The following is a 26943-nucleotide window of genomic DNA, read 5'->3' as shown; positions in this document are numbered from 1 at the left end:
CCCACTAAAAGGAAATTACTTCCAAAAATTTTATACCCGATGAGAATCTCCCCCTCCCTGCAGGGGGGTTGTAAACGAAAATTTAAAAAACGTATCAAAAATGTAAAATTGATATCTACCTCTTTATGATTTTGGGAATAATTCTGGTTTACGCTTTTATTATGAAAGTAAAGAGTAACATTAGACCCCAAAATGAGCAGAATTTATTCCGTATAGGAGGGGAACTGCCCCTTCCTTATTCACAGCTCCGCCTCATGATCGAAGACGCTTCAGAATGTGCTCATTAGATCAGAAATTGAGAGTTCCAGTCCTTTTCTAAGCCCAAAGTGATTGAAGAGCAACCAGCCACGTGGGGGTGGTATTTTCCAAGGGATTATTTCCCGCCGAGGGGGGTATTTTCCAGAAGGGTAAACACCGACCATCGTAAAAACAAAAGAAAGTAAACGAAGGATCAGGGCAACAATTCAAAAGAATGTCGGTGGGTTGGGGAAAGACTTTGGTAAAAATTGTAACGAAGAAGCAAAAATAATTGTTTTAAAAATTGAGGGTCACTCTGGTTCACATGCCAATCTGAGTCTTTCTCTGCTAGAATAAGGAGTAATAATCAGTGCTAAAGTAAATATTCTAAAAAGGATCGGAGATCCAAAGCTTATCTTCATATATGAATAAAATATACCATACCTTTCATCTGCCCCGCCTGAGCTTTGAAAACATAGATTTTATTAATTCTTTTAGCTCATAACTATTGTATAGCTGAAATTATTTATTTTCTTTCAGTGAAACTACAATGGCCCATAAAGTCTGCAAGGGCAGATCCAGGACTTTTCTTAAGGAGGGCAAAATAGGTTTATCCGAAAAACATGCGTTAGGAGCAAATTTAATTAACACAAACTTGCGTTAATTAAGTAAATTACACTGCTTTAGACTACGTTAGAGGGGCTCCCCCTCGTTCCCCCTGAATCCGCCACTGAAAGTCTGTGGTCTTTAAAGAAAAAAAATTATGATACAAAAAAATCACAGATATGCTTTTTTTATTCAAAAATATAAAAGGTACTATTGTAATTAAAACAGGTTGGCAAATGAAAAATTATAAAAAATTGCGAATTATTAAAAACACGAATGAAAATCGACACGGAGCTTCACGAACAGTCGTGTGGTTTACAATACACTGGTCAGTTTCGAAACTTTCACATACACTTCTCCTTTTGTTTTATCGGTGATTTAGAAATAAACTATAATTACTATCAGACTAAATTCAAAATAAGACAGAATTAAATTTTTTTTTCATAAAATTATATGCCAAAATAGAACTGATTAATTTGCTCATGACACCTGGGAGAATAAAGCAGGATGTAAGATAAATCTGTCCAAAAAAACCTAATTCTAGATTAAAGTGAGCATAATCCTTTCTTTCCGATCTGGCAACTTCTCAAGGTTTGAATTTGGCATGAAGTTATAAAACTTTAGCGCGTGATATTGTTTTTTATGAAAAGAAAATGACTGGTTCATTCTATTATTTTTTTGGTACAATTTAGACGATGAGCTTTTTATGGTATTTAAAGACGAGATGAGAGACAGAAAATTCCTGGAATGGTTGAAAGAGCTTGCTATCTTCCAGGAAGATGTTCTGAAGCTCCTATCTCTTCTCTAGCCTATTCCTAGATTACTGCTTAGAAAATCTGTATTACCTGTGGAAATAGGCACTTTTTCCTTCGATTTTTCTTTAAGCCTACTTATCTTTGATTTTAAGGTCTAATGAATCATTTTTCAATGATTTGATTACAAACCTAGGATAGGCCTATTTAGGATTATCAAAGATCCATCACCTTAGAGGTAGACAAGATAAAGGTACATGCTCTAAAAGATCTTCCTGAGCAAAGTTGTAGGATAGTGGTTCTCTAGAAGGCATCATGCTAGAACAAAAAGAGGATTTTCAAGATAGCCTAATTAATTTTATGCTCTTTCATAGGTGATTATTGATTCTGGACAATTCACCCCAGATCCTCCAATGGTCCTATATATATCCCTAGGATAGGTCTATCCCAAGTTGTAAATCTACTAACTTTTTACTTAGGCTACTACAGAAGATTTGAATTGACTTATGAATATATACCACTCAATGCCTTTATTTGCACATTAGGGGGGGGGGGGCAAATTTGATTTTTGATGTATATGAGAGGCAAGTTTAAACTTTACCCCCCCCCCAAATGAACAAATATATACCCTGAATTGGTATATAGGGGTGGGGGTAAAATTCATTTCTGACAAAAATGATTATTATATTTGGAAAGAGCATAAAAAAAGGCATTGAGTGGTATATTCACTTTATTCATAAGTCAATAATATGATTTGGTAAAAAAATTACCAAATTTAGGCTACAATAATTTGTTATGAATGTTTTTTCAATATCTTGAGCCACTGACCGGTAAATACAATTTTGAAGTGAAATTAGAATCAAAAATTCAAACATAGCCTATAGAATAGGCTAGTAAGACATTTCTACTATATTTTAGGCTACAGTTTAGACATGTTACTTCAGGGCAAGACAAAAATTAAGGGTGGTAAAATTCTACTTTAGCTACTTTTTGCTATCTTGAAAAGGGGTCAGGCTAGGAAAATGACACTTTCAGGGATGGGTCTACAGGCTAAAGTATGTCCTGGGCAGGTATTTGAAGTACATACCTCCAGATGCATCCTGAGACTCATTTCATTGGATGGGCAATCTTCATAAAATTTACCAAATTGCTACCTGATTTATGCCAAATTTTCTGCAGAAATCAAGAATTTTGCAAAATTTTAGCATTCAGCAAAAGTTTTACCAAATGCCAAAAATGTTGGAGGGGCAGTGCATCCATCCCCCCCTCAGTATGCCCCTGCCTACCTCTACTCCTAGAGGGTCCCAAAATTTGCCTACATGACAGGTCTATACCTATTGAAATTTTGGCAAAACAACATTGTACCTTAATTTTTAGTTATCAGTTTCCTTTTCTCTGGCATTAGTTCTGAAAATGCAATTCCTATTATTTGAGTAGAATTTTAAGCCATATCAATGTTTTTCTTTTTCAAGTTTAGAAAATGTATTTGTATATCTTTAAAACCTTATAAATTGGGTGAGACCTTGCTATGGTGGTAAGTTCTTATCATTCATCAACTTGGTTGTACAAGGAAGGAATTGATACCTTGATACAATCAACAAAGATTGTCTGTTCCTCTCTCATTAGTGAAAGTTAACATCACTCCTTAATAAAATATAGAAAGTGAGGAATGAACCAGAATGAGGCTTCCTTAATAAAGCAAGCCTTGAAAAGAGAATTCAAATTAGTAGAGCATGGGCAAACTTGAAGGTGCCAGAATAAGCAGGCTTTTAAAATTCTGTAAGCTTAGCTAGATTTTAAGTAAAGTCAGATTTATGTTCCTGCTTATTTTATCTACAAAAAATTGCCAGTGGGAAGGCAGCCACTAAGGCCAAAACCTAGAGTGGGTGGCAAGGCATAGTATACTGCAAGAAGCAGATAGGGAGAAAAGACTTACACCATTAGATTTTAAATTCAAGGTTCTGATAAAATCATTGATATGGGCTTTTTGTCTATCTTGGAAAGTAAACTAGTTGAAAAAAAAAACCCACAGAAAAATGTGCATGCTTCTAGTGATTCTCTGTTGTTTGCTGTGAGTGCAATGTGTGGTTAGGGGCAAATCATCTGATGCCCCATGTTTCCCCCCAGATTTTTTAGGTACTAGCTAGATTGATCATATTTTTTGTATTGTCCCACTGTATGAAAGTCAACATTCTAGTCAAATTTGCAGAGTATAATGTCTCTTCATCAGAAGGCTAGAATAGTTGTAAGGGTTTTCAATCTATTTGTAGTTGAATCCCTATTAAATCTCTGTCCAGTTTGTGTCCTTGCATGTGCCTCTTCTACTTTTGCACAACTGCATAGGGCACTTCCAATTGGCTTCCAACCTCCTCTTTTTGCATCCAACAGACTGTCCTATAACTTATGTTTTTCTAACAGCTAAGTTTCCCTGTTGTGCCTTGTATTTGATATGATTTTAGCCCTCTTGTTGAAAACAAATTTAAATATAAATATATATATATATATATATATATATATATATATATATATATATATATATATATATATATATATATATATATATATATATATATATATAAAATACATATAATATCATATCTTATGGACAACATAACAGCCTTTATCAAAGCAACAGAACTCATAGTAATATGAATGTTTTTGAAAGGTGGTGATTACTGCACAACTCTATTAGCTTAGTGTACCAAGACCAATGGTGGCAAGTCACAAAAATATAGGGGGGGGGGGCAAAAACAACCAGTCAGTCATGAAAAAAGTAGAAATAAGAAGGTATTTTTCAGATCAAGTCTAGTCAATTAGTGCACTTGGCCAAGGCCATCAACATGAAATAATTTGTTTTCCTTGGTTTCATGTTCAGTCTAATCAGACCTGAAAACAAGGATTTTTTCTCATTTTCTTGTGGTTGCTACACATCTAGATTTTTTTTTTTTTTGTTGTGTAAACTCTCTTTGTTGTTACCACAACTGAATTGTTGAAGAGGCAAGTGGAAACTTTTCCTGTTTACAAAGAAGTTGAGCTAACGTTTTTAACACCTAATTTATCTGCAGCTGGTCATCAAGAAATACAAAAATCAATATGATGATGCATCTGTTATTGTTAGTCAAGCTAGTGGGAACATAAAAAAATAAGTAATCAAAGTGATATTTTTAAAAGAGAAGAAAATAATGATTCTGCTTCTAGTCTGTTAATAGTCAACTAAAAAGATAAATAAAACAGAATAGCATAATTGGTCTTTCTAAACAGATATTTTTATAGGCAAGTCAATTTACTAATGTGTTTAATCTTAATTAACATTAATAATATCCATATTAATGGACAGATGAAATTTATGGCAGTGTATTTCTTTCACTAAAGTGATCAGGAAAGTTACACTTACAGAACTCAATGATTATATATTCTTTTTGCTGATTTTTTACACATCTTCATTATTTTCAAACTTGGCAGCTGCTCAGCATAAAACCACCCAACTGCATATGGAGGTCTTTTTCATTAAAAATTGAGTACTTTAAATTTTAATTTAAATAGTCCTCAATTAAATTATTACTTCCACAGTTTTCATCAATCAAATTATTTCCATAATTTTCCTCAATTAGCCAGTCCTCAATTTCCAATAAAAATTGAGAATTTCCCTAATTTTTAAAAATTTATGTGGTTGTGTGGGTTCCTACTTAGCCAATTTAAAGACATCACATTTCATTTATAGTGTCCTTGGTACTTTATTTATTTTTTGCAGAATTATAATCTTGAATAATAATAGTCAAAGTCAGAAATGTAAAGTGGATAAACATTTCATTGCTTCAAATCTATTTGGCCCAGACTCCATTCAAAGACAGACTTTATTCATTCTCCATTCCAGACTCCATTCAAATCTATTTGACCCAGACTCCAGATTCCATTCCCCACTCAAAGACAGACTCCATTCATTCTCCATTCCAGACTCCATTCAAATGTATTTGACCCAGACTTCAACTTCTGAATTTTTAAAGGGAGTTGACTTCACATCCATAGCAATCAGGATTGAACCAGAAAAATATTTAATCTTTATTTATTCTTTTTGTAGGTGTTTAGGACCAGTTTTTATTTTTGAGAGGATTTAGACAATAATGAGTATTTCAAGAGGAGCTGGAACAATATTTGGTTTGAGCACTGGTAACTTTGATTGAGCACTGGTAACAATAATGAGTATTTCAAGAGGAGCTGGAACAATATTTGGTTTGAGCACTGGTAAATATTGAATCTCTTATTCTCTTGTGTCCTCTGCTGGTGAAGTGGGTTTAATCTCAGCTTGCTAATGTGGAACTTAGAGTTCCAACCTGGCTACAGCAACACACTTCAGGGCCAACACAAGAAGCTTAGTAGTCAAGAAGTATTGGGGATATGATACTATACTTGATTTCATTTCCCCATTATTTTATGCCTGGAGGGTTATTTTAGGGGGAATAAATGAATGAAACAAGTTTAAATTGGCTGATAGATTAATTATCAAAGAGGATGAGTTAGTGAGTTATATAAGGCCAGTCTTTAAAAAGACTGTTCCACCATAGACCAAATTTTCTTAACTTGGCAATTGTGTAATAAATATATCACATGCATGAAATAGCTGCTATCACTTTTCATTGATTTCAAGTAGACTTTTGACATTATATGGCACAAAAGACTCTGACAAACTCTGCAATGTTATGGAGTTTCTGAAAACATTATATTTCTGATTAAAGACATGTATTCAAAGTTCTATAGCCAGGTCAATAGGTCTGAGGGACTAACAGATAAATTTCTTACATCAACAGGTGTTCTACAAATTTATCTCTTGTCTCCCCACTTTTTCAACCTATTCCTTGAGCATTGTCACTTTCTGAAACTGTAGATGGCCCCACAGTTGGGAGGAAACCAATGGAAGAAATGGCACACACAGAGGATATTGTTAAAAATTAATAGACCTAGAACACATTTTTCAAGCAGACACTAATGGACTCAAGTCAGCAACAGAAGCCTTTTGGATGATTATTAGTACAGCCAAAACCAAGGTTCTTTTGGTGTCTAGATACCATTTGCCAAGAACTCTGATGACTTTGAAAACGTCCATTCCTTCTATCTATCCAGCCTCATTACTTCTAACAATGGTCACTCAAATTCGATCTGGGAAAGATTTGGCATGGCTAGTTGGAGCTTCAAGGCCCTACTACTAATCTAGAGAAGCTAAGCACTGGTTACATATGTGAAGATCCATTGCTTTAACTCTCTAATAACTCTCATTGTTTTATATTAAAGTAAAACCTGGTCAATAAAGACTGAGGATAAACAAAGAATCTCTGCACTAAATGCCTCTGCTGCACAACAGGGATTACCTATGTTGACTTGGTCCTAGGTCCATTGCTCCTGTACCATCATGAACTTGATCAAAATTCAACAGCTCCACATTCAACAAATGTCAGCAAACCAGCTACCAAAAATCCTCTTTGAGGGACAGGTACATGGTCCGTCAAGAGTTAATAAGTGAGAAGCATATAAGGGAGGGATTGAGAAACGGCATCAACATTGCCCCCTCTATTTGGTTGTTGTTTACAACTCTGCTAGTGATTTCTGGTCCTTTTTACAGCAAACATAATTAAATGAAATGAAAAAAATGAAAAAAGACAAACTGCAAAAAGCCCAAAAAATAGCTAAAAACGAAAATTTTCAATGCACATCAAGATGTAAAGTACATCAGTATAAACAATAAAAAGAATTTAGCAAAGTACTGAAAATAGCATTTCCAAAAGTTAACACCAATAAACTTTACACAATAAATGATAAAAAAAAGGAAAATGGGGAGGGAATCCTTTTCCTCTTCTGAAAGAGGAGGGGATTCACTTATTTAACGTTTCAATTACATAGAGGAGGGAAGTTTTTACAATATAACCACTGTACTGACAACCACAAAATAGTGTAGGTGATTTTTATCAAAAGACTAGCTAAAGTTTGTAGTCCCAGTTATGTGTAATCCTTAGCCTCTAATTATATTGCCTTTTAAGGAAGAGACGTTTAAAGGAAATTTAAAGGAAAAAGGAAAAGAGGACTTTTTTTCCTTTTAAGGAGTTTTTTTTTTCTTTAAGGAAGAGGACGTTCTGCAGTTGCCGTCGTTCGAATATCCGGATATAATGCACAGACAGCCCTGGAAAAGATGACAAATCGACATAAATTTACGCCAAGACAAATGGCATTAGTAAATATTGTACACCCTCTAAAGAAAACGCTAATTGATAAAGGGATGATTGTTTATTTTCCAGGTAAGATTTACTAAATTTATTGTTGTTTGACATAGCGCTGCTTTTGAGGTGTATGTACAGTAGCTAGGATAGATTTATCACTAGGAGCTTTTGGGCTATTTTGTGTCTCCAAACAATGCACTTCTGCTCTTACATTCTTGCATAGACAAAATATAGAAAAGTATTTATAATTAAAAGTATATATATATTGTAATTAAATATTTAATTTATTAGTAATTTACTATTCTGTAAGTATTTGTACTTCACGCTGGACCTATTTTATCTTAGCCACTCTGTATATTTGTATAAAACACAGGATTTGGGGAACTTCCTTTTCTCATTATTTAAAAATGAATATTCTTGATAATTTGTTCTATTGTAAATACACAATAAAATATAAATGCGCTTGGATCGAATTTTAAAGCACCTGTTGTATTCTGAAAGTAGATTTCAGTTTTAAAATACTTTCAGCTTTACTGTTAGAAATATATAGAACTTGTCCTTTTCCTGTATAGAACTTGTCCTTGTCCTGTATAGAACTTGTCCTTGACCCATAGAACCTTGCAAGCCCTTGGTTAATCATGGCGTTTGAGATCTGGCAACATGATTTTGTCCAGAAGGGTGTGTCTGCAGTACTGCGATCCCAGTGTCTACCATTATTCCTGAACCCGCCAGGTGGTTCCAAGTTGGACTTGATAGCCAGTCGTTTTTTTAACCGCCATCTTGCCATCTTGCCATCTCCCTGACGGCCACAGATGCCACTTACGCCATTGATCGTAATTGATGCCCCGTTGGGTATGGCATTTTGAGATAGGACTTGCCTATGTCTTTTTTTTACCCTTTTGCAAAAGAGCCTTTCTTGGTAGTGCCAACCTGTCCACCATTGCTTTTCCCTATCTCAAGAACCCCACCAGCAAGCTTCACACTGAATTTGGTAGGAAAGATCTATCTTTCAAAAGGGAGGGGAAATTAGCCTACCACTCACAAGTCCTCAGTGGCAAGTGGCGCTAGATCCTTAGAATCAATACTAGCAAGAGAAGGTACTTTTCCACCTCGAATGGCTCTTCAAGGAATCTTTTCTTACGCCTCAGTTGGTACTCTGTATCTCAAGGTGGTTGCCCCCCAGGCATAGTCGGTTTCAGTCCATCTGATTTACCAGCATATTCCACAAAATACCCTGACTCATGGTCAGACACTCTCGAGGGCATCACGAGAAGGTTGGCATCACTACTCCCTTTTGACAACTTAGGAAAGTTTGTGCAGCTTCAAATGACATCACCAGAAAAAAATATCATTACTTCTTTCTAAGTGTCTGGGGTTTTTGTATGAGTTTGAGTGACGGCAGATTTATATAAATTTCAAGAGCAAGAATTACATATTTTTTCCTTAGGAGTGGTCGTATCATTTTTAGTATCTCTGACGCATGCAAATTACAAAAGATGACAAATTGCTCTGAACAGCTAAAGAAAAAGGCATGGCACCAGACATAACCAAAATCACATTAAATTGCAAATGAAAACGTAGCACAGTGAAATCTGCTGTTAGAAAACAAAGGAAAATTACAGTTGAATGAAAGAACGAGTTGGTTTATCTTGTGTCAGTCTGTGAAGGATAAACATGAGAGAGGAATTGAATTCACGAAAATCATGCGAGTGACGTCATATATAGATTCTAGTATCTATGACGCATTTAAAATTGCACAAGATGACAAATTACCCTGAACAGCTAAAGAAAAAGGCATGGACCATTGCATAACGAAATCTGCGGTTAGCAGACAAAGCAAAATTACAATAGAATAAAGCAACATGTTAGTTTAGCTTGCGTGAGTCAGTGAAGGATAAACAGGAAGGGGGCATTGAATTCAAGCCGGAATTTCTCAATTGAATTTAAGTTGTAGATTCACCCTAGAGTAAAGAAGTGTTAATTTAGCATCTACAAAGATACACAGGAAGAAGAAGAGGAATTCGCGGTATAACTTCGATTCAACAACAGCAACCGTACAAGAAAATCGAAATATATTTTCTTGATTATTATCGCTTCTAATCAGTAGTTGTGCCAAACCTATCCTGCTCAAGTCATCCTCAGGGCTATACTGTGGTGTTTATCCCTCCCATAGTATAGTGCATACGTTTTTATATCATCTTTTTCCCCTTATTGTTTTTTTTTTTTTTTTTTGTTTAAAGATTTTTCGAATCGGAAATTTTCATAAGTCCTCAAAAAAAAAAACGTCCCCCCAGATCCCAAATCAAATTCCATAGTGAAAGATACCCATCCTGGCTGGTCAAGCACATTATCTGACAGTTCTAATGATGGCTCCGATTCGGAAAATAGGACTATGATAACTGTAGGTCCTAATGCAACCATAAATGATGATAATGGGTTTCAAGAGGTCCTCTCTAGAAGCTCTAAAAAAAGGAAAAAAATCTCCCCAATTAAAAGCATTTCCCCTCTCCCTGCCCAAGATCCTCCCTCCAAAAACTTACGAATGTACCTTAAAATTACACCCACTACCCCCTTTGAAATAAAAATGATCACTGCAATAAGAGTTGCAATTTTTAAATTGCTAAAATCAATGTTCTCTCTTAACATTAACCGTGATGGATCTCTGCTTATAGCTGTAGAAGATCAGAAATCAGCAGATACAATAATTAACCTTAAATCCCTTCTGAATATCCCAATTATTGCATCTAATTGGAACCCAAAACAATCACCAACAAAAATTGTAGTTTATAATGTTCCCCCAGAGATATCTACTCAGGAGTTAAAAGAAGGCCTCTCAGATAGGGCTGGAAACACAATCCCAGTTGAGGATGTTACCCAACTTGGAAAACCTAACTCTACTGGCCTAAAAACTAGTAGATCCTTCTTTTTCACACTAAAGGATAAAATTGATATCCCAGAAAAATTATTCCTATTTGGGCAAATCAAACCACACAAAGAATACAAACCTAAGCCTATTCAGTGTCAGAAGTGTTTCAAACTGGGACACACGACAAACAAATGCAATGAAATTCTCCAAGAGTGTAGTAATTGTAAATCTTTCCATCCTAAAGAGCCGACAACTTGCAAAAACACCCAGCCTACATGCATCAATTGCAAAGGTCCACATGAATCTACAAATAAATCATTATGCCCTGCACACAAGAAAAGAGCTCTAACACTCCAAATATCAACAGAGAAGGCCATCCCATACCCCTTTGCAGCAATGGAAGCAAATGCTGCCCAACAATACCAAATAAAGCCTGTAATGAAACCAACCAAAACCCCCAAGTCAAATGCCCCAAATGCATCAAGCACCCCATATAAAACAATATCTTCTAAGCCCCCTAGCTCAAATCCTTATCAGAAGGAATCACCAAGCCAGCAAGCCTCGTTTTCCGGTGAGATGAGGCCAGCATGGCCCTCCCTCCCAAGAAGAAACAAACCAGAAACACTACCAGGAATCAATCCCTTAACAAACAAACAGGATGCACAACCAAAAATGCAATTCCCAAATATATACTTATTCATTCTAAACTGTAATGCAGTTCAGGCCATGAACATACATCAACTACAGAAAACAAAAATTATTGCAGAATTGGCAAAAATCTACATCCCAGATGATATGCTCATTCAAGCAAAAAAAGATCTTGCTTTACTTTTAACAAAGCTGAACATTGATACACAGTCATATGAAGAATAAATCAACAACACAACATTTATCAATACTCCAATGGAATGTAAGATCACTCACAGAAAATAAGCTAAATGAACTAATATCATTTATGAATAATAATTCCATTAATATTGCTTGCCTCCAGGAAACTCATTTAACCCAAAATCAACAAATTAAGTCTCTGGGATACACTATCCTGAGAAAGGATAGATCTTCAGAGAGAAAAGGAGGTGGTGTAGCTTTATTAGTTAATAATAATATAAAATTTTGTGGCATCAATTTTCCAGATTTTGAAAATGATGTTGATGTAATTGGTATAAGTGTTTGGCTGAATAATTTAAAAACCTACATAATAAGCTTTTATAACCCTAATGGCCAAACTTCAGATGCCAAGGATTTCTTTAATTATATAAATAATTCTAATATGTTAAAAAACATCATTATTTGTGGTGATTTCAATGCCCACAGCCTTTTGTGGGGGAATAAACCAGCAAATAAAGCTGGTAAATTTATTGAGCATATGACTTCAAATAATAATGAATTAGCTGTTGCTACCCCTCCAAACCTAAATACATATTTTAACCCCAACAGTGCCAAATTCTCCACAATTGACCTACAAATTGTGTCTTTAAATTTTTTGAACAAAATTTACATAAATAAAATTGATAGTCTGTGTACAGACCACTTTGCTATAGTTTGCTCCCTTAATGAACCTGCTGAAACTTCATCTCATACCTCCAAATATATCAACACTAAAGCAAATTGGTCTATTTTCCAAAATAAGCTAAATGATGAAATTACAAGTTTCACCCAAAGTTCATGCATTTCTAACACAACAGTTGAAACACATGCTGAAGCCTTGACATCTTTACTAATAAATACAGCTAATCATTCTATCCCCAGGACAACACCTAAGAAAACATTCCCTAAACAAATTCCTAAAGCATGGTGGACAAATGAGTGCCTAAATAAATGGAAGATAAAAAAGGCAGCTAGGACAGAATTAATAAAAAAACCAACACCTACTACATATTTAAAAAAATTACAAGCAGAATCTAATCTAAAAAGGACTATAATATATGCTAAATATAAATAATGGAATAATTTTGCAAATAATCTATACAGAGAAACGCATGAGACAATTATACATAAAGTCATAAGCCACATATGTGGGAAAAAGACTTCTCCCAACCCACTCCTATATGAACTTATACATAATAATACCCATTATGACAATGATATTGAAAAGGCTAACCTATTTGCAACTCTTTTTGTTAATAAGCTAACATCAAACAATCAAAGCAATCTGTCCACAATTCCTATGAACCCTAGTTACCAACCACGCCCAGGATCCGAGTACATAACTAATCCATTTTCAATCCAGGAATTGAATAATGCAATACATCATATTAGGTCCAAAACTAGCAGCAGCTATGACAATATACACCCTACATGGATAAAGAATCTCACACCTTCATACAAACAAGAACTGCTAAATTGTTATAATCACGCTTGGGCATCCTCTAGGTTCCCCAATATATGGAAATGTTCGTCCCTCCTACCAATCCTAAAGAAAAATAAACCAAAAGATAACCCTGAGTGTTATAGGCCCATAATGATTACACCTGTGATGGGGAAAATAATGGAGAAAATGATTTATCACAGACTCCTCTGGTTTGTTGAGAAAAATAACATGATCCCACACACTCAAACTGGATTCAGGAAATACCACTCCTCAACAGATGCTTTCATTTTGCTAACAAATGCAATAAATGAATCTTTCTCAAAAAATAATATCCTAGTGGCAGCTTTCCTTGATTTTGAAGGGGCATATGAGAATGTGAACCACCAAATCCTTTTAAATAAACTTGCAAACCTTGGAGTACCTCCCAAGCTAGTATCCTTTATTAAATCCTTCATAGAAGTGCGAAGTTTCATTGTTTGTGTTGGTTCAGCCTCTTCACCCCAAAAGACAATATCCAAAGGCCTACCTCAGGGAGCAGTCCTCAGTTGCCTCCTATTTGCCCTATATCTCTGGGACATGAACCTACCCCACACGAATCTACAATATGCTGATGATCTGGTGCTATGGTCATCTGGCAACACCTTTCAGATAGCACAGTCAAATCTGCAAAAGTCACTTTTCCAGTTTGAAAAATTCTCTCAACATTCAGATTTACCCATTGCACCCACCAAGTCAAAAATAATCCAATTTCACAGGAAGCGAAACCATGTTAATACAAAACTAACTCTAAATAAAACAACTATTCCAGAAGATAATAATATTAATTACCTAGGTCTCATGCTTGACCAAAAACTTAATTTCCACCTCCACATTTCAAACACAATAAAAAAATGTTATAGAAAAGCAAATATACTAAAAAGACTTCTTTCCACACCCTGGGGTTGTAAGGAGAAAACCTTACTCCAGTTTTATAAATCACATATAAGACCCCATATTGACTATGGGCTCATTGTATATGGTGCATGTGCAAAGACCCAGATGCACAAAATTGAAACAACACAAAACGATATAATACGTCTCATATTTGGTCTTAGGAAACCCACAAGCACCAAGTTTCTGCTTATGGAGAGTGGATTAACAACAATAAAAGATAGACGTAGCTCTCTCTTGATAAAACATCTTACAAAAATTGAATCAAATAGCTCACACACATTACATAACTGGTTAAGAAATCCAGCCATGTATAGAGGTATTGCAGATGAGTATGCCAATGTTCAAAAGAAGTTCCCTGTACCAGCAAAGTCTATTGCACCTACTTTCCCCCAGTCCCCTCCATGGAATTGGTCATCTCCCATAATAAATACTGAATTTTCAAAATGGAATAAAGATTTAACCCCCATTGCTTTTGTTCAGAAAAAATTTGCAGAACTTAATACAATTACCTATAAAAATCACTTCCAAATGTTTGTTGATGGGTCAAAAATGAATGAGAAGGTTTCAAGTGGTGTTTTCCTTCCACACCTGAAAATTGCAATGGGCGAGAGATTATTTAATAATTTATCTATAATGTCTGCTGAGTTAAAAGCCATAATCATGGCATTAGAACACCTTAAGCAAAACCAATCTTTGATTGAAAAATTTAATAATATTATCATCTATTCCGACTCTTTATCAAGCCTTGAGTTGCTGGCCTCAGCTCCTCAATATAAGTTGGACATTGACATTTATCATTGTCTCAGTATTATTGATAATCTTGCTTCAAGTGGCATAAACACTTACTTTCAGTACATTCCTAGCCACTCTGGCATAAGTGGTAATAATCAGGTTGATGAAATAGCAAAAAATGCTATAAATATTGACCAGCCAAGTGGGAGACCAATCCCAATTAGAGATATTTACCGATGGAGGCTATCAGATATTAATTTTAATAAGATTAATCCTATCCTTTCCCCCTTTCCCAATAAGTATCTTTCTAAAATTTATCATAGAATTCGTTCTGGAACAAATGGACTAAATTTCCTTGCATTCTCATATAAGATTTCTAATTCAAGTGGTTCAATTCCCCTGTCCCCTCTTTGCAGGCATTGTAATATGAATAATGAAACAATTGACCATTGCCTATTTGAATGTAATATGCTGACGTCTGCACAACATACCTTGCTTTCTAAACTGTTAAAATACTTCAAACACCACAAAATCCCACTATCAGTCAAGAGCCTAGCCAACTATACCTGCACACAGAGCATAGAAATCGACATCTATCATCTTATATTTGAACTCCTAGAGTCGAAAGATCTGCTGAAAGATATCTGAATATATCTAATAAGTATGAGGCAATCAAGCCAGTAGCTCTGTAGCCCACAGAGTGAAGCAGAAGGAAAAGGGCTAAGTAGTTTTACTGAAAAGCCCGCCTGCTGTTAAATAGAAGAAGAAGAACCACCCTGGAATGGAATGAAGTTATTTTGGCTTCTGTGAAGGATCAACAGGAAAGAAGAACTGATTTCACACCAGATAAAAATAATGTGAGTTACTTCACGTTTATTTCAGAAATCTGACATTAAGCAAATTTGGTCCTACTACTTTCGTTATGCAAAGTATCTGTTGAGTCTACCTCTGTGGACGCGTAACTCATATATTAGCCTTTGTTATGAAGTTAGAGAACCGTGTCAGGCCGTTAGAAAACAGATCGACAATTTTAATGAAGACTGTCGCACGAGTGGCACTGCGGCAGTAGTGTCGATGTAGTGCTTTTAAGTACTTTTTCTGTATTGTTTTGTTTTTCTCTTTTATTTTTTTTCGTATTGTATTGTACTCCATCTTCTTGCTTTTTTTGTAGTGACGGGTTAGAAAATAAATAAATAAATTTTGGCTCCATCCTTTTCATGCTTTTGTAAACTGCTCAATGTACATATAATTAATTATATTCTATATTTTTAGCTGTAGAGCTAGTGAGTCGAGGGAGGTACGCTGTATACGATGATTCATAAATGAACGGGATAAGTCAAGGCGATTGCTATTGCGACTGTTACATTTACATGTTATGGATTGCGAGATTTTTATTTCACTTGATGAAAAAATTGCCACTACTATTGGAAATATAGCAAGTTCTTTTATCAAAATATATCGGATTTTTGTTATATACTTCATACATATTCCTGTTTTATTCAGTGAAACGTCACAGTTCTCTTACAACGCTGTAAATTCATTGATCTGAAAACCCGTCATACAAAAGCAAGAAGACGGAGCTGTGAAAGAAAACAAAATAATATAACATGTAAAGACGATAATTTGACACTTCGCAAAATACAAGACAAGGAAATATACGAAGGAAACCAGAATAAAAAATAAAAAGACTTCTAAGCGAACGAGTATAATCACAAACAATTACTATCTAATTAATTATTTCTAATTACTACTTAATCTAATTAATTACTATTAGTAATTAATTAGTAATAGTAATAAGATAGTAAAAGTAATAAGATAGTGATTAATCTAATTAATTACTATCTAATTACTGCTATCTAATTACTATACTATCTAATGTGTCCATTATCTTACCACTGCAAGATATGGCTCCAGTTACGACACAAATAAATCATTAAAATTTACAATACTTGTTGAAACGGCAGTGCATGAATGAGTTATACTACAACGAATAAACACAACAGATTTTGGATCCAAGGTGGCAGCCGAAGGTGATAATTTAAGAAAGGATAATAGCACCATCTAATTTACTTAATGTATGTGCAAAAAAAAAAAAAAATCTTCAAAACGGCGCGACATACTATATATGCTACAGAACAGTAACATTAAACAATCACACAAGAATTAAATTATTATTAGTATTAAAAATTATTGAAAAACCCGTTACAATTAAACACACAGCACGACAGAGCATAGAAAAAAAACACAATACATCACTGCTTAAGAATGTGGGACTAATTATTGAAATCCCCATCACTTTTCGATTATGTTTCGCTATCCGTCTGGCGATGGCAACCTCTGGGTCAGCAATTTTGAATTTCGCAATAGGGAGTGAATTTATACCACGGATGCAGATGAAGCAGTTACTTGGCAAAATGAAAGAACATGGATCGGATTTTACTCATGTCAGTTTTAGTTAGGAGTTTCCAGAAGGGTGTGGTGTAGAGGATATGGAGAAGGGCAACATCATTATTTAGACTTGGTAGAAGATGTATGTTGAATCGAAGTTTACAATATACAATGGAAGCGTAAGCTGCTGAGTTTCTACGTCTGATTTGTTCAAGCACAAGTCTTCGGGGGTGTGTCGGATAGAAGAAGCAATGGGCAGACCTAGATACATAAGGTAATCTCGTGTATGTTGAACAGAGCTAGATCCAAGTGTGATGGAAGGGGCAGAGGAAATTGTTTTCCAGTTAAACACTACAATATCAGATTTGGAGGAGTTGAATTCAAGCCCAGCTTTCTGATATTCCGCCTCAAGGATTCCAAAAACTTTGGTGATACGTTGAAGAGTTTAACTAAGGTTTAGGATATCGTCAGCATAGCATACCAAGGAAAGGTTTACAGAAGACAAAATAAGTGAAGGTGGGCACAAATCTTGTGCTTCCAGAACATAGTTATGAAAGAGGTTGGGAGAGGTGATAATTCCTTTACGGGCCCCTTTCTTGACTAGGATAAGTTGTCTACGCGGAATCGGGGGCATGCCTTTATCGAGGGGGAGTTTAAGGTGGATACTAAGTCTTGAATATAAATCCCATAGAGAATGAATAATGGCCAAATTCAATCCACGTTTATCAGCTTTCAGAAGCATCGCTGCGTGGATTAGAGAGTCGCCTGACATCATGTCCCCCCCCCAAAAAAGGCTTTCTCCAGACGATTCCGCATCAATCAGGGCATTTGCAACAGCGATTAAATTGTCGACACACCCGGTATCTCGCTTAAATCCAAACTGGTGTGGAGGAGTAATGTAGACTTTTTTAAGTTCCCTAATAAATAGTAGCTCAAAGAGCTTACAAAGGGATGTAGCTACAGTAATAGGGCGGAATTGGACTTTTTAGAGATAGGAGTCAGATCTCTGATGCAAAAAGAAGAAGGAACGATATTCTGAGTGAAAATCATCTCATAGTATTTCTTAAATACTATGGTATTTAAAAAAAAAATTGTAAAAGTACCAATTCTACCTAAAAAGGTGTGAACGTTAACACATTTTCTTATTCCAGCAGCCCTCCCGCTGCTCCTTTTCCCTCTTTACTCCTTCATTGTTTGTTGTAATTTCAAAATTTTACAATTTTCCTTAATTTGCGTTTTGTTTTGCGGAGTAAAGAGCGATTTTGTGTTGCGATTTTCCTTAATTTGCGTTTTGTTTTGCGGAGTAAAGAGCGATTTTGTGTTGTGATTTTCCTTAATTTGTGTTTTGTTTAAATATTGTAAATATTTCATGGTTCTCCAATCTGTTTTAGCAACGCTGAGAAAGTCCTGAGCAGTGGCGCTAGTTTGGCGGGGGGCTCCCTTTGAAAGTCCCCCTCTAAGATTTCAAAAAAATACTTTTATTGTAATTTTCATTGAGAAAATCCCTTGTTGGCATTTTCATTTAAATAAATTACCCCCCCCCCCCCGACGTTTCCCCTAGCAGAATTTAATGAAGATGCAAAAAAGGGTACTTTTCAAATCTCGTTTATCCAGGTGCAGACTCTTATATAAGAAACTCGGAACTATACTATCCACTTGATGTGCCCCCTAGTGGATTTTCAATCCACTTGATTGAAAATTATTCTTACAAAAGCACTCCTCCATCCAGCCTTATAATATAAGTACGTCTGCTAAACTTTTACATACGATGTAATTCATACGATGGATAAGTTTTTTGATGTTTTATCTTTTTTAAGGTCCAAAAATTTTCACTGGTGCAGATTTATGTATATATTTTTGTACGTTCTCTTATTATTTACGTGCGTTGGTTGGTGCTATTAGGTATGGATTAGCTATTATTTTTTTTTATCTTTTAATTTCCAAAAAGTTTCACTAATGCAGATTTACTTATATACTTTTTTAATACTTATATGATTTATGTGCGTTTTTTCGTGCTTTCACGTATGGATTAGCTTTTCTATATTTTATCTTTTTTAGGGTCCAAAAAGTTTCACTGGTGAAGATTTACGTTTTGGTTTTTTACGTACTTTTTTTCGTACTTTTACGCATGGATTAACTTTTCTGTGTTTTATCTTAGTTAAGGTCCAAAAAAATTTACTGGTGAAAATTTACGTAGTGAATTTTTTACGTACTTTTATGATTTACGTACCCATTTTACGCATGGATTACGTTTTCTTTGTTTTATCTTTTTTAGGTCCAAAAAGTTTCACTGGTGAAGATTGCTGTGAGTTTCACATTCATGGAGGGAAAGCTGTTATTAGCTGTGTCTTAGAATCACTTGCTACAATTCCTGATTTCAGGCCAGCAGAAGCAGGTAGTTAAAGGTTCAATCAAGCTCAATCATGCACGCTCAAGCACGCTCGATGCACGCTCAAGCACAATCAAGCACGATGCACGCTCAATCAAGCCCACAATTACAGAATTTCAAGCAAGAATTAACTCCAGTCGAATTATAATCAGATCGTAATCGATTTTCTTAAATAATTAATCATATTTTCATAAATAATTAATGTAATAATTAATTATCATAAACGATTATGAAAATTAATGATTATAAATAACAATTTTTATAATAATAATTAATGATTTTCATTTATAACAAACAGAACAAAATAACGATTTTCATAAATAATTAATGTTATCATAAAGAAATCTTAATTATTCCTTTCCTGTAATTGATTTATTAATTATACCAGAGGAAAACAATTAACCTCAAGATGTTATTGATTGTGTTTTGACCCTAGTGTCGTTAGTTATTCTTAATGATAATAATAATCTATATTTAAAAGCCAATTAAAGCCATATACAAAAAGACAAATACTAAAGAATATGCACACACACAATTATTAGAAGACCTCCTTTGGATATATTGCCGAATTCAGTTTAGGAAAAAAAAAATGATCGCTGGTATTATTAACGCCATTAAAGTTTTCAAATCATGTGCTTTGAGATGCAATATCTGACATTTTTCCTTCGTTTAAATATTTTTTTTTTATTTTACATTTTTTAATACTTTACGCTTTTTCATATTAGTTTCTAAATTTTTATAAAAACATATTTTTGATTGAATTTGTGATTGTTATAGCTAAATTGAAAGCCGTACTAGCCCAGTGGATTGGTGCGCTTGGATTGGATTCTTTGTCCGAGAGGGCGAGGATTCGAATCCTAGTGTATCCAATTATTCGGTTTGGGACGGGGGTCAGTGACGTGACTCTGAAGCTCAGCCACAGTCCACCCAGCTTTAAAGGAGTACCTGGAGAATCTGGGGAAGGTAAACAGGAAGGGTGTGAGAAAGCACAGGATGGTTCCCCCCCCGTTGCACTTCCTGGCTGAAGGGCCAAGAAACGGAGATCAGCACCAGGGACGTACGCAGCGGGGGGGCCTCCGGGCCCGGACCCCCCCCCCCCCTCCCCTCCCCTGAAATCTCACGTTTTTTTCATTTTCCCATAATTTTCTGATTTTTCTCACAGAATAATGGGTTTAAAGGATTTGCCCCCCCCCCTCCTCCGAAAAAAATTGCCCCCCCCCCTCGAAACAAATTCCTGCGTACGTGCCTGATCAGCACCACCGGTAGGGACTGTAAAGTCCAGTGCCGTATTCTTTAACTACCTTTCTATAACTAAACTGAAATTGCCTGAAAAAATTACGGAAATTAATAATTGTATTGTATAATTGGATTATACTGGCTTGAAACTGTTAGAGTTATGACACATTATGATTATTATATTATTATAATTATATTAATATAGTATATTATATTATTATAGTATTCTATATTATTATAATATTATATTATATACATATTATGATTATATTATGACATACAACGCTGTAATGACATATTAAACTAACCTCTTAATAGCACGTCCCTGTTATTGTAGAGGAAAAAAAAGCGTTAGCATAAATGTGAAAAGAAATATTCTATTGATTTGCATGAAGCCTATAATGATGATGGAATCATCAGCAACAACGCTATTAGAAACCGAATCTTGATTCCGCATGAAGCAGAGCTTAAATTTTCATCTCCATTCCACAATTTTAATTTTTGAATTTTAAAGGTTTTTACTACAGCATAGTCTGAAAGGATTTGCGTAAGTGTGGAACTTATATTGAACGTAGCGTAACTTATCCATTTAGCATGGAAAATGCCGCACGTGGTGCGAGTACCACTTAATACTCTCCTTTCAGTTTTTAATACCCCTTAAATGAATGCTGTTGCGCTCTGTTTTTGTCGATTTCTTATATTCGTTCTATAATATTTATATTCGTCGTTTGTTATATCATATTTATTTGTTTTTGTCGATTTCTCATATTCATTCATCTACTCTGCCATGTTTTATGTCAGAGTTTTCATTTGGTGGTTGATAGATTGTTATTTAGAATTCAGAAATATTTCTGTATAAGCATCGAACACCAAGGCCGTATCCAGGGGGGGTTACCCGGTTTGAACCCCTCCCACCTCACGAAATTTTTGAACGAGTCGAAAATTAGTCTAAAACATACCTGTAAATACAAAAGCTTACCAGAAAACGGGAAAAAAATCGGGTAAAACGGAAAAAAAATCGGGTACCCCCCCCCCCCCAAACAAAAATCCTGGATCCGCTCTTGTCGAACACACAAAGTATTTTCCAGAAAAACTTTTCTAGTCGTAACTATAAACGCTGTTAAATCGTGGTACATGATTGTGTTTTGGTAGTAATAATGATGTGACTTACTTGACTTATCTCTCCTGTCGGGCGCTGCTCAGCGTAGAGAGTATCGTCTGCCTCTTCAATCCACTTCAATCAATTGCGAGTCGTTGCGTTTCGCTCTGTTTGATGTTTGTCATCGCCAATCACTCGGGCAGGCTCTTGGACCATCATTTCTTTGGTTGCCTCCTCCCCCCCCCCGGCCTGCTTTGGTATTTTTTCGGGTAGATATGGAGGTATCAGTGGCAGGAATCCAAGTCCTCGGAAGGTGCGCTCGGCTGCTTGGGTCGAAAACCGAGGCCGTTAAATGAGCTGTAAGAGCTCATTGCTGTCGAAGTCACACCATCGCAGACTTTCGAATCTTCTCAGGATCTTTGATTGGATGTCGACCTATAATAATCCTTTTACTGTTTCCTGTAAGGGTGGGTTATTTCTTTACTTAGAAAATATGTACAAGCGAATGTCAATCCAATGTAATCCTTCGAATCCAAAATCCAATATAATCCACATCTTCCTATGATTTCAGATAATGTTTTTAGTCAATTTTTATCTTGTCATTTTAAAAAAAAATTATCTTTAACAATTCGCTTGGCAGATGTGGATATATTTTTCAATTGTTTTTTTTGTATCTCCCTCCCCCCTCAAAAAAAGAATATTGTGATGATTAATTCCAGAGTTGCATTAATAACTTTTAAAATCTTATTTCGTTTTTTCTTCCAGTGAAAATAACCTTAACTTACATTTTTTCTTAATATTTATGGACAACGAAATATTATAGAAAGTTAATATCACGATTTCGCCAGTTTAAGCAAGCACAAAAAGCAACACTGTTATATATATGTAGTAACAGAAGACATACATTTTTTTCAATAACAAATAGATGGTCATGAGAAGACGATGTGGCTGTTCAAGCATTTCTACGCGGGTTTTTGATTTTCAGGAGAATTCACTCGACGAGCCTTTCTCAACAATAAGCTAGATTTGACAAAAGTAGAAGGTTTGGCTGACTTGTTAAATGCCGAGACCGAGTCACAGCGTAAACAAGCATTACGGCAAGTTGGTGGTGACCTTGAGCTGTTATACAAGAACTGGCGGAGACAGATTCTTAAGGTACTGTTTAAATTTATTTTTTCAACCCTTGTATGTTCCCCCCAAAAAATGTATAGAAATCTAAAATAATTGTAAACTTAGTGTTTTTTAAATTTTTTCTTTCAAATATTGTTAAATATTTACAAGTACTAAGGTAGCAGGCAAGAGCGGATCCAGGATTTTTGTTCGGGGTGGGGGGGTTACCCGATTTTTTCCCGTTTTTCTGGTAAGGTTTTGTCTTTACAGGTATTTTTTAGACTAATTTTAGACTCGGTCAAAAATTTCGGGAGGGGGGGTGTTCAAACCGGGTACCCCCCCCCCCCCCTGGATATGGCCTTGGTAGCAGGTGTATATTTTGCTCTCTTTTACCTGATATCAAGCAGTTCGTGGTAACAAACTGTAATTAAGAAGCGACCCTTCTCAATAATAACCAAAAATTGAATTTTGATATCAATAGATATACCAAAAGAATCAGCTTACTATGCTGATTCCAAATATTTAAGATTTAGTAAGTTTAGTGTTACCCATCAAAAGCTACGAGCCTGAGAAAATTTGCCTGATTTTCGAAAAAGGGCGGAAATTCCCCTTAAAAGTCAAAAAATCTTAATGTAAATCACACCGCCAGATGCAGCGTATCCAAGAACCATTATTGTAGTAAAGCTACCATCTGCAAAAATGTGGATTTTTCTATTTTTTTGCGAGAAGAAAGATCACAGATGCGTGTTTAATAATAATAATAATAATCTATATTTAAAAGCCAATTAAAGCCATATACAAAAAGACAAATACTAAAGAAAAAATTACACTTCATTTAACATCCTTCCCATCAATACAAAATTTCCTACTGCCACAATATAACGGGGAGTCCTAGACCTCATTAACTCGCAAAGCAGCCTATCTTCCCCCTCCTGGATAATTAATCCCCTTAAATGAGAGAGTTGCTTACACCGGAGGAGGAAATGACCCAACCCACAATCATTTTCCCCACATCTCAAGCAACTACACCCGGCCTCCGAACCTTCCCTCATTTTCCTTACAACCTTAGCATAAAGCCTTACAACCTTACAACCTTAGTTTATTTGTTTGTTTTCTCCAGGGGTGATCGTATCAGACCAATAGTCCTAAAATACTGGGGAAGGGCTTATTCGAATGGAAATTAAAAGTTATGGTGTCCATAACTTTTCCACGGATAAATGTCCATTTTCCACGGATTTTCCACGGGATAAATTATCAAGAGGGAATTTTCTGTGGGAGCAACAATGTGAAGGGGGGGGAGGCATTTTCCACGTAAGGGGGTATCTTTATCCCAATTCCTTAAGATGACTCTTGAAACACAAGATTCATCTAATCAAACAGTACGTGGTAACGGAATATAAGTAAGGAGCGACGTGGCTCAATAGTAACTGAAACTTTAAAAAACGGAATGTTGATATCAATAGAGTCCCCTTCCAAAAAAACCTCCATGGAGAGTTTCTCTACGCTAAATACCCTACGGAAAATTGCATCCTCGCTGAAAGTTCTCCCTGGGAAATTTCTTGCGGACTGAAAATTCTCTTTAGTATGCTTTTATTTGAAATATACTTCAATTTCTGATCGTTTTTCAAATGCCAGAAATCTTCCAACCTTGGAATTTTTCCCCAGAAATGCCGTGGAATTTTTCCCCAGAAAACCAACAAATAAATAAACACGCATTTGTGATCTTTGGTCTGGCAAAAAAATATACAAAATTCCACATTTTTGAAGATGGGAGCTTGAAACTTCTATTGTGAGATTCTTTGATACACTGAATCTGATGGTGCTATTTTCATTAAGATTCTTCGACTTTTTACGGGTGTTTCCCGCTTTTTCGAAAATCAAGCAACAACACTAAACTTAATGAATCTTATATATTTGGAATCAGAACAAAAAAGGCAATTCTTTTGACAATTCTATTGATATCAAACTCGGTGTTTTAGAGTTTTGGTTACTATTAAACCTTACTTACAGTTCAATACCACAAACCACATTACCACGTTTGATTCTTTCTTTTCGGTTGCTCAGAAATCGAAATATGAAAATGCATATTTTTAAGCCAGGGTACCATTCGGTTTGATTAGAATCTGCTGTGGAGATATGTGGTTATCTATTTGAGGCAAAGAAGACAAAAATAATAAACGAAAAACAAAATACAATAGGCAAGAAAAATGAGGATAGTGTCAGCCAGATGAAAAACCTGAACCGAAAATAAGCAGATATTTCGACAAGAGCCTCCGCCAAGTCTTCTTCAGTGCTCAGAAAAAACTCCTCCCCCTTCAGGATTGAATCAAAGTATCCGCTGGAGAATTCTTCTCCTTACCCAGTGAAGCATTCCCTTCACCCCTCCCCTTAGGTTACAATTTTGCTTAGCTGCAAACAAAGGAATCTATTTAGGAAGTTTGCCAACTTATGTTAATATAATAATAATAATTTATTTAATTCCCACTATAAAAAATAAGCGGGGTACATCAAGAAAAAAAAAAAAAAAAAAGCAAACTCGCACACTTAACAATTATTTACATAAAACGACATAAATTATGGTGCGCAGTAAGACCTGCAGATAACGACAGCTTTCCCGCAAGCACAGTCACTTTTTCCCGTAAATCAGGGAGGCCGAATCGCGATATTAGATGCCGGTTCCGGAACCACGGAGGGAGGCACAAAAGGTACCGAGAAAATTTAAAATAATAAGTCCGGATAGAATTAAGATCTTTAGGCTTCAGAATTGGAAGAAAACCAGATAAAAAAAGAATACAATGATCGCAATATGAAAGCTATTGGCGATAATAAGAGAAATAACTGCAGTCCTGTGATGTTTGGGGAAGAAACCTCCTTACCTTCTGCTAGTGCACATGACTGTTCTCCATCCGATGTGTGTAGGCATTGCAATATTTCTGACGAATTTATCACGAACAAATAAACGTTCAAATGGGGATAAGTCCATTTATTTAGACATTGAACACAGGTACAAAATTCTAGATATTTCGATCACATATACAGGAATCACATATACAGGGATGTTCAAATGGGGATAAGTCCATTTATTTAGACATTGAACACAGGTACGAAATTCTAGATATTTCGATCACATATACAGGGATAAGATCACATATACAGGGATCACATATACAGGGATGTTCAAATGGGGATAAGTCCATTTATTTAGACATTGAACACAGGTACAAAATTCTAGATATTTCGATCACATATACAGGGATAAGATCACATATACAAAGATCACATATACAGGGATGTTAAAATGGGGATAAGTCCATTTATTTAGACATTGAACACAGGTACAAAATTCTAGATATTTCGATCACATATACAGGGATAAGATCACATATACAGGGATCACATATACAGGGATGTTCAAATGGGGATAAGTCCATTTATTTAGACAGTGAACACAGGTACAAAATTCTAGATATTTCGATCACATATACAGGAATCGTCATCAGTAGAAATAAATAAATAATTTATTTATAATTTAAGTTATTACACCGAGAATGACACTTTTTTTTTTTTTTTTTGCATTCCATTGCTAACGTCGAAGCTTTCATAGACTTTGCCGAAGATGAAAATATTAGTCCAACTGCTATAAAAGAAGTGGAGGAAATAGTTAAAAAACTAATTTACGAAATCAAGGTAAACTTGGCAATTCTTTTCCCTTTCTTGAACCATTTTTAGTACGAGATATGTCACTTAAAAAATGTCAATACCTACTTAGATTAGCGTTTTTTATTCTTTTCAGCCTTCAGGTATTTTAAAATTAATATATATTCCCTGTAATAACTTATGATACTGCAAATATTGTAAAATAATTTATTGGTGGGAGGAGGAGGAATTCAATAAGTATTTTTTTTTTTTTTTTTTACTAATGTTGAAGTTTTTCAACTTAGATTAAAATTTCACAAAAAAAGTGCTACTTTAACGGATCTATCCCTCACTCAATTTTTGACTTGATGGAGTCAATATATTATCCATATGAATTAAGTTTGACTTGATCTGATGCGTTGAATTGAACAGGGTCGAGTTG

General features: G+C 35.3%; 1 protein-coding gene across 1 annotated transcript in view; it reads left to right on the top strand.

Annotated features, from left to right (window-relative positions):
* The first annotated feature begins 1461 nt into the window (after nucleotides 1–1461).
* Nucleotides 1462–26943, top strand: part of LOC148943273 (5-taurinomethyluridine-[tRNA] synthase subunit GTPB3, mitochondrial) — a 53583-nt gene continuing 28101 nt past the window's right edge. The window contains exons 1-6 of the mRNA XM_089100945.1: nucleotides 1462–1524; nucleotides 5674–5837; nucleotides 7706–7879; nucleotides 19307–19426; nucleotides 22741–22910; nucleotides 26442–26552. Coding sequence (XP_088957071.1) covers nucleotides 5792–5837; nucleotides 7706–7879; nucleotides 19307–19426; nucleotides 22741–22910; nucleotides 26442–26552 — 621 coding nt within the window. The 5' untranslated portion in view covers nucleotides 1462–1524; nucleotides 5674–5791. The remainder of the gene's footprint in view (nucleotides 1525–5673; nucleotides 5838–7705; nucleotides 7880–19306; nucleotides 19427–22740; nucleotides 22911–26441; nucleotides 26553–26943) is intronic.

This window comes from Artemia sp. Qi Xiang Cuo, chromosome 15 (assembly GCF_049724085.1).
Source record: "Artemia sp. Qi Xiang Cuo chromosome 15, ASM4972408v1, whole genome shotgun sequence".
Taxonomy (NCBI): Eukaryota; Metazoa; Arthropoda; class Branchiopoda; order Anostraca; family Artemiidae; genus Artemia; species Artemia sp. Qi Xiang Cuo.
The sequence above is the reverse complement of the archived record's forward strand: the minus strand, read 5'-3'. Positions and strand labels throughout refer to the sequence as shown.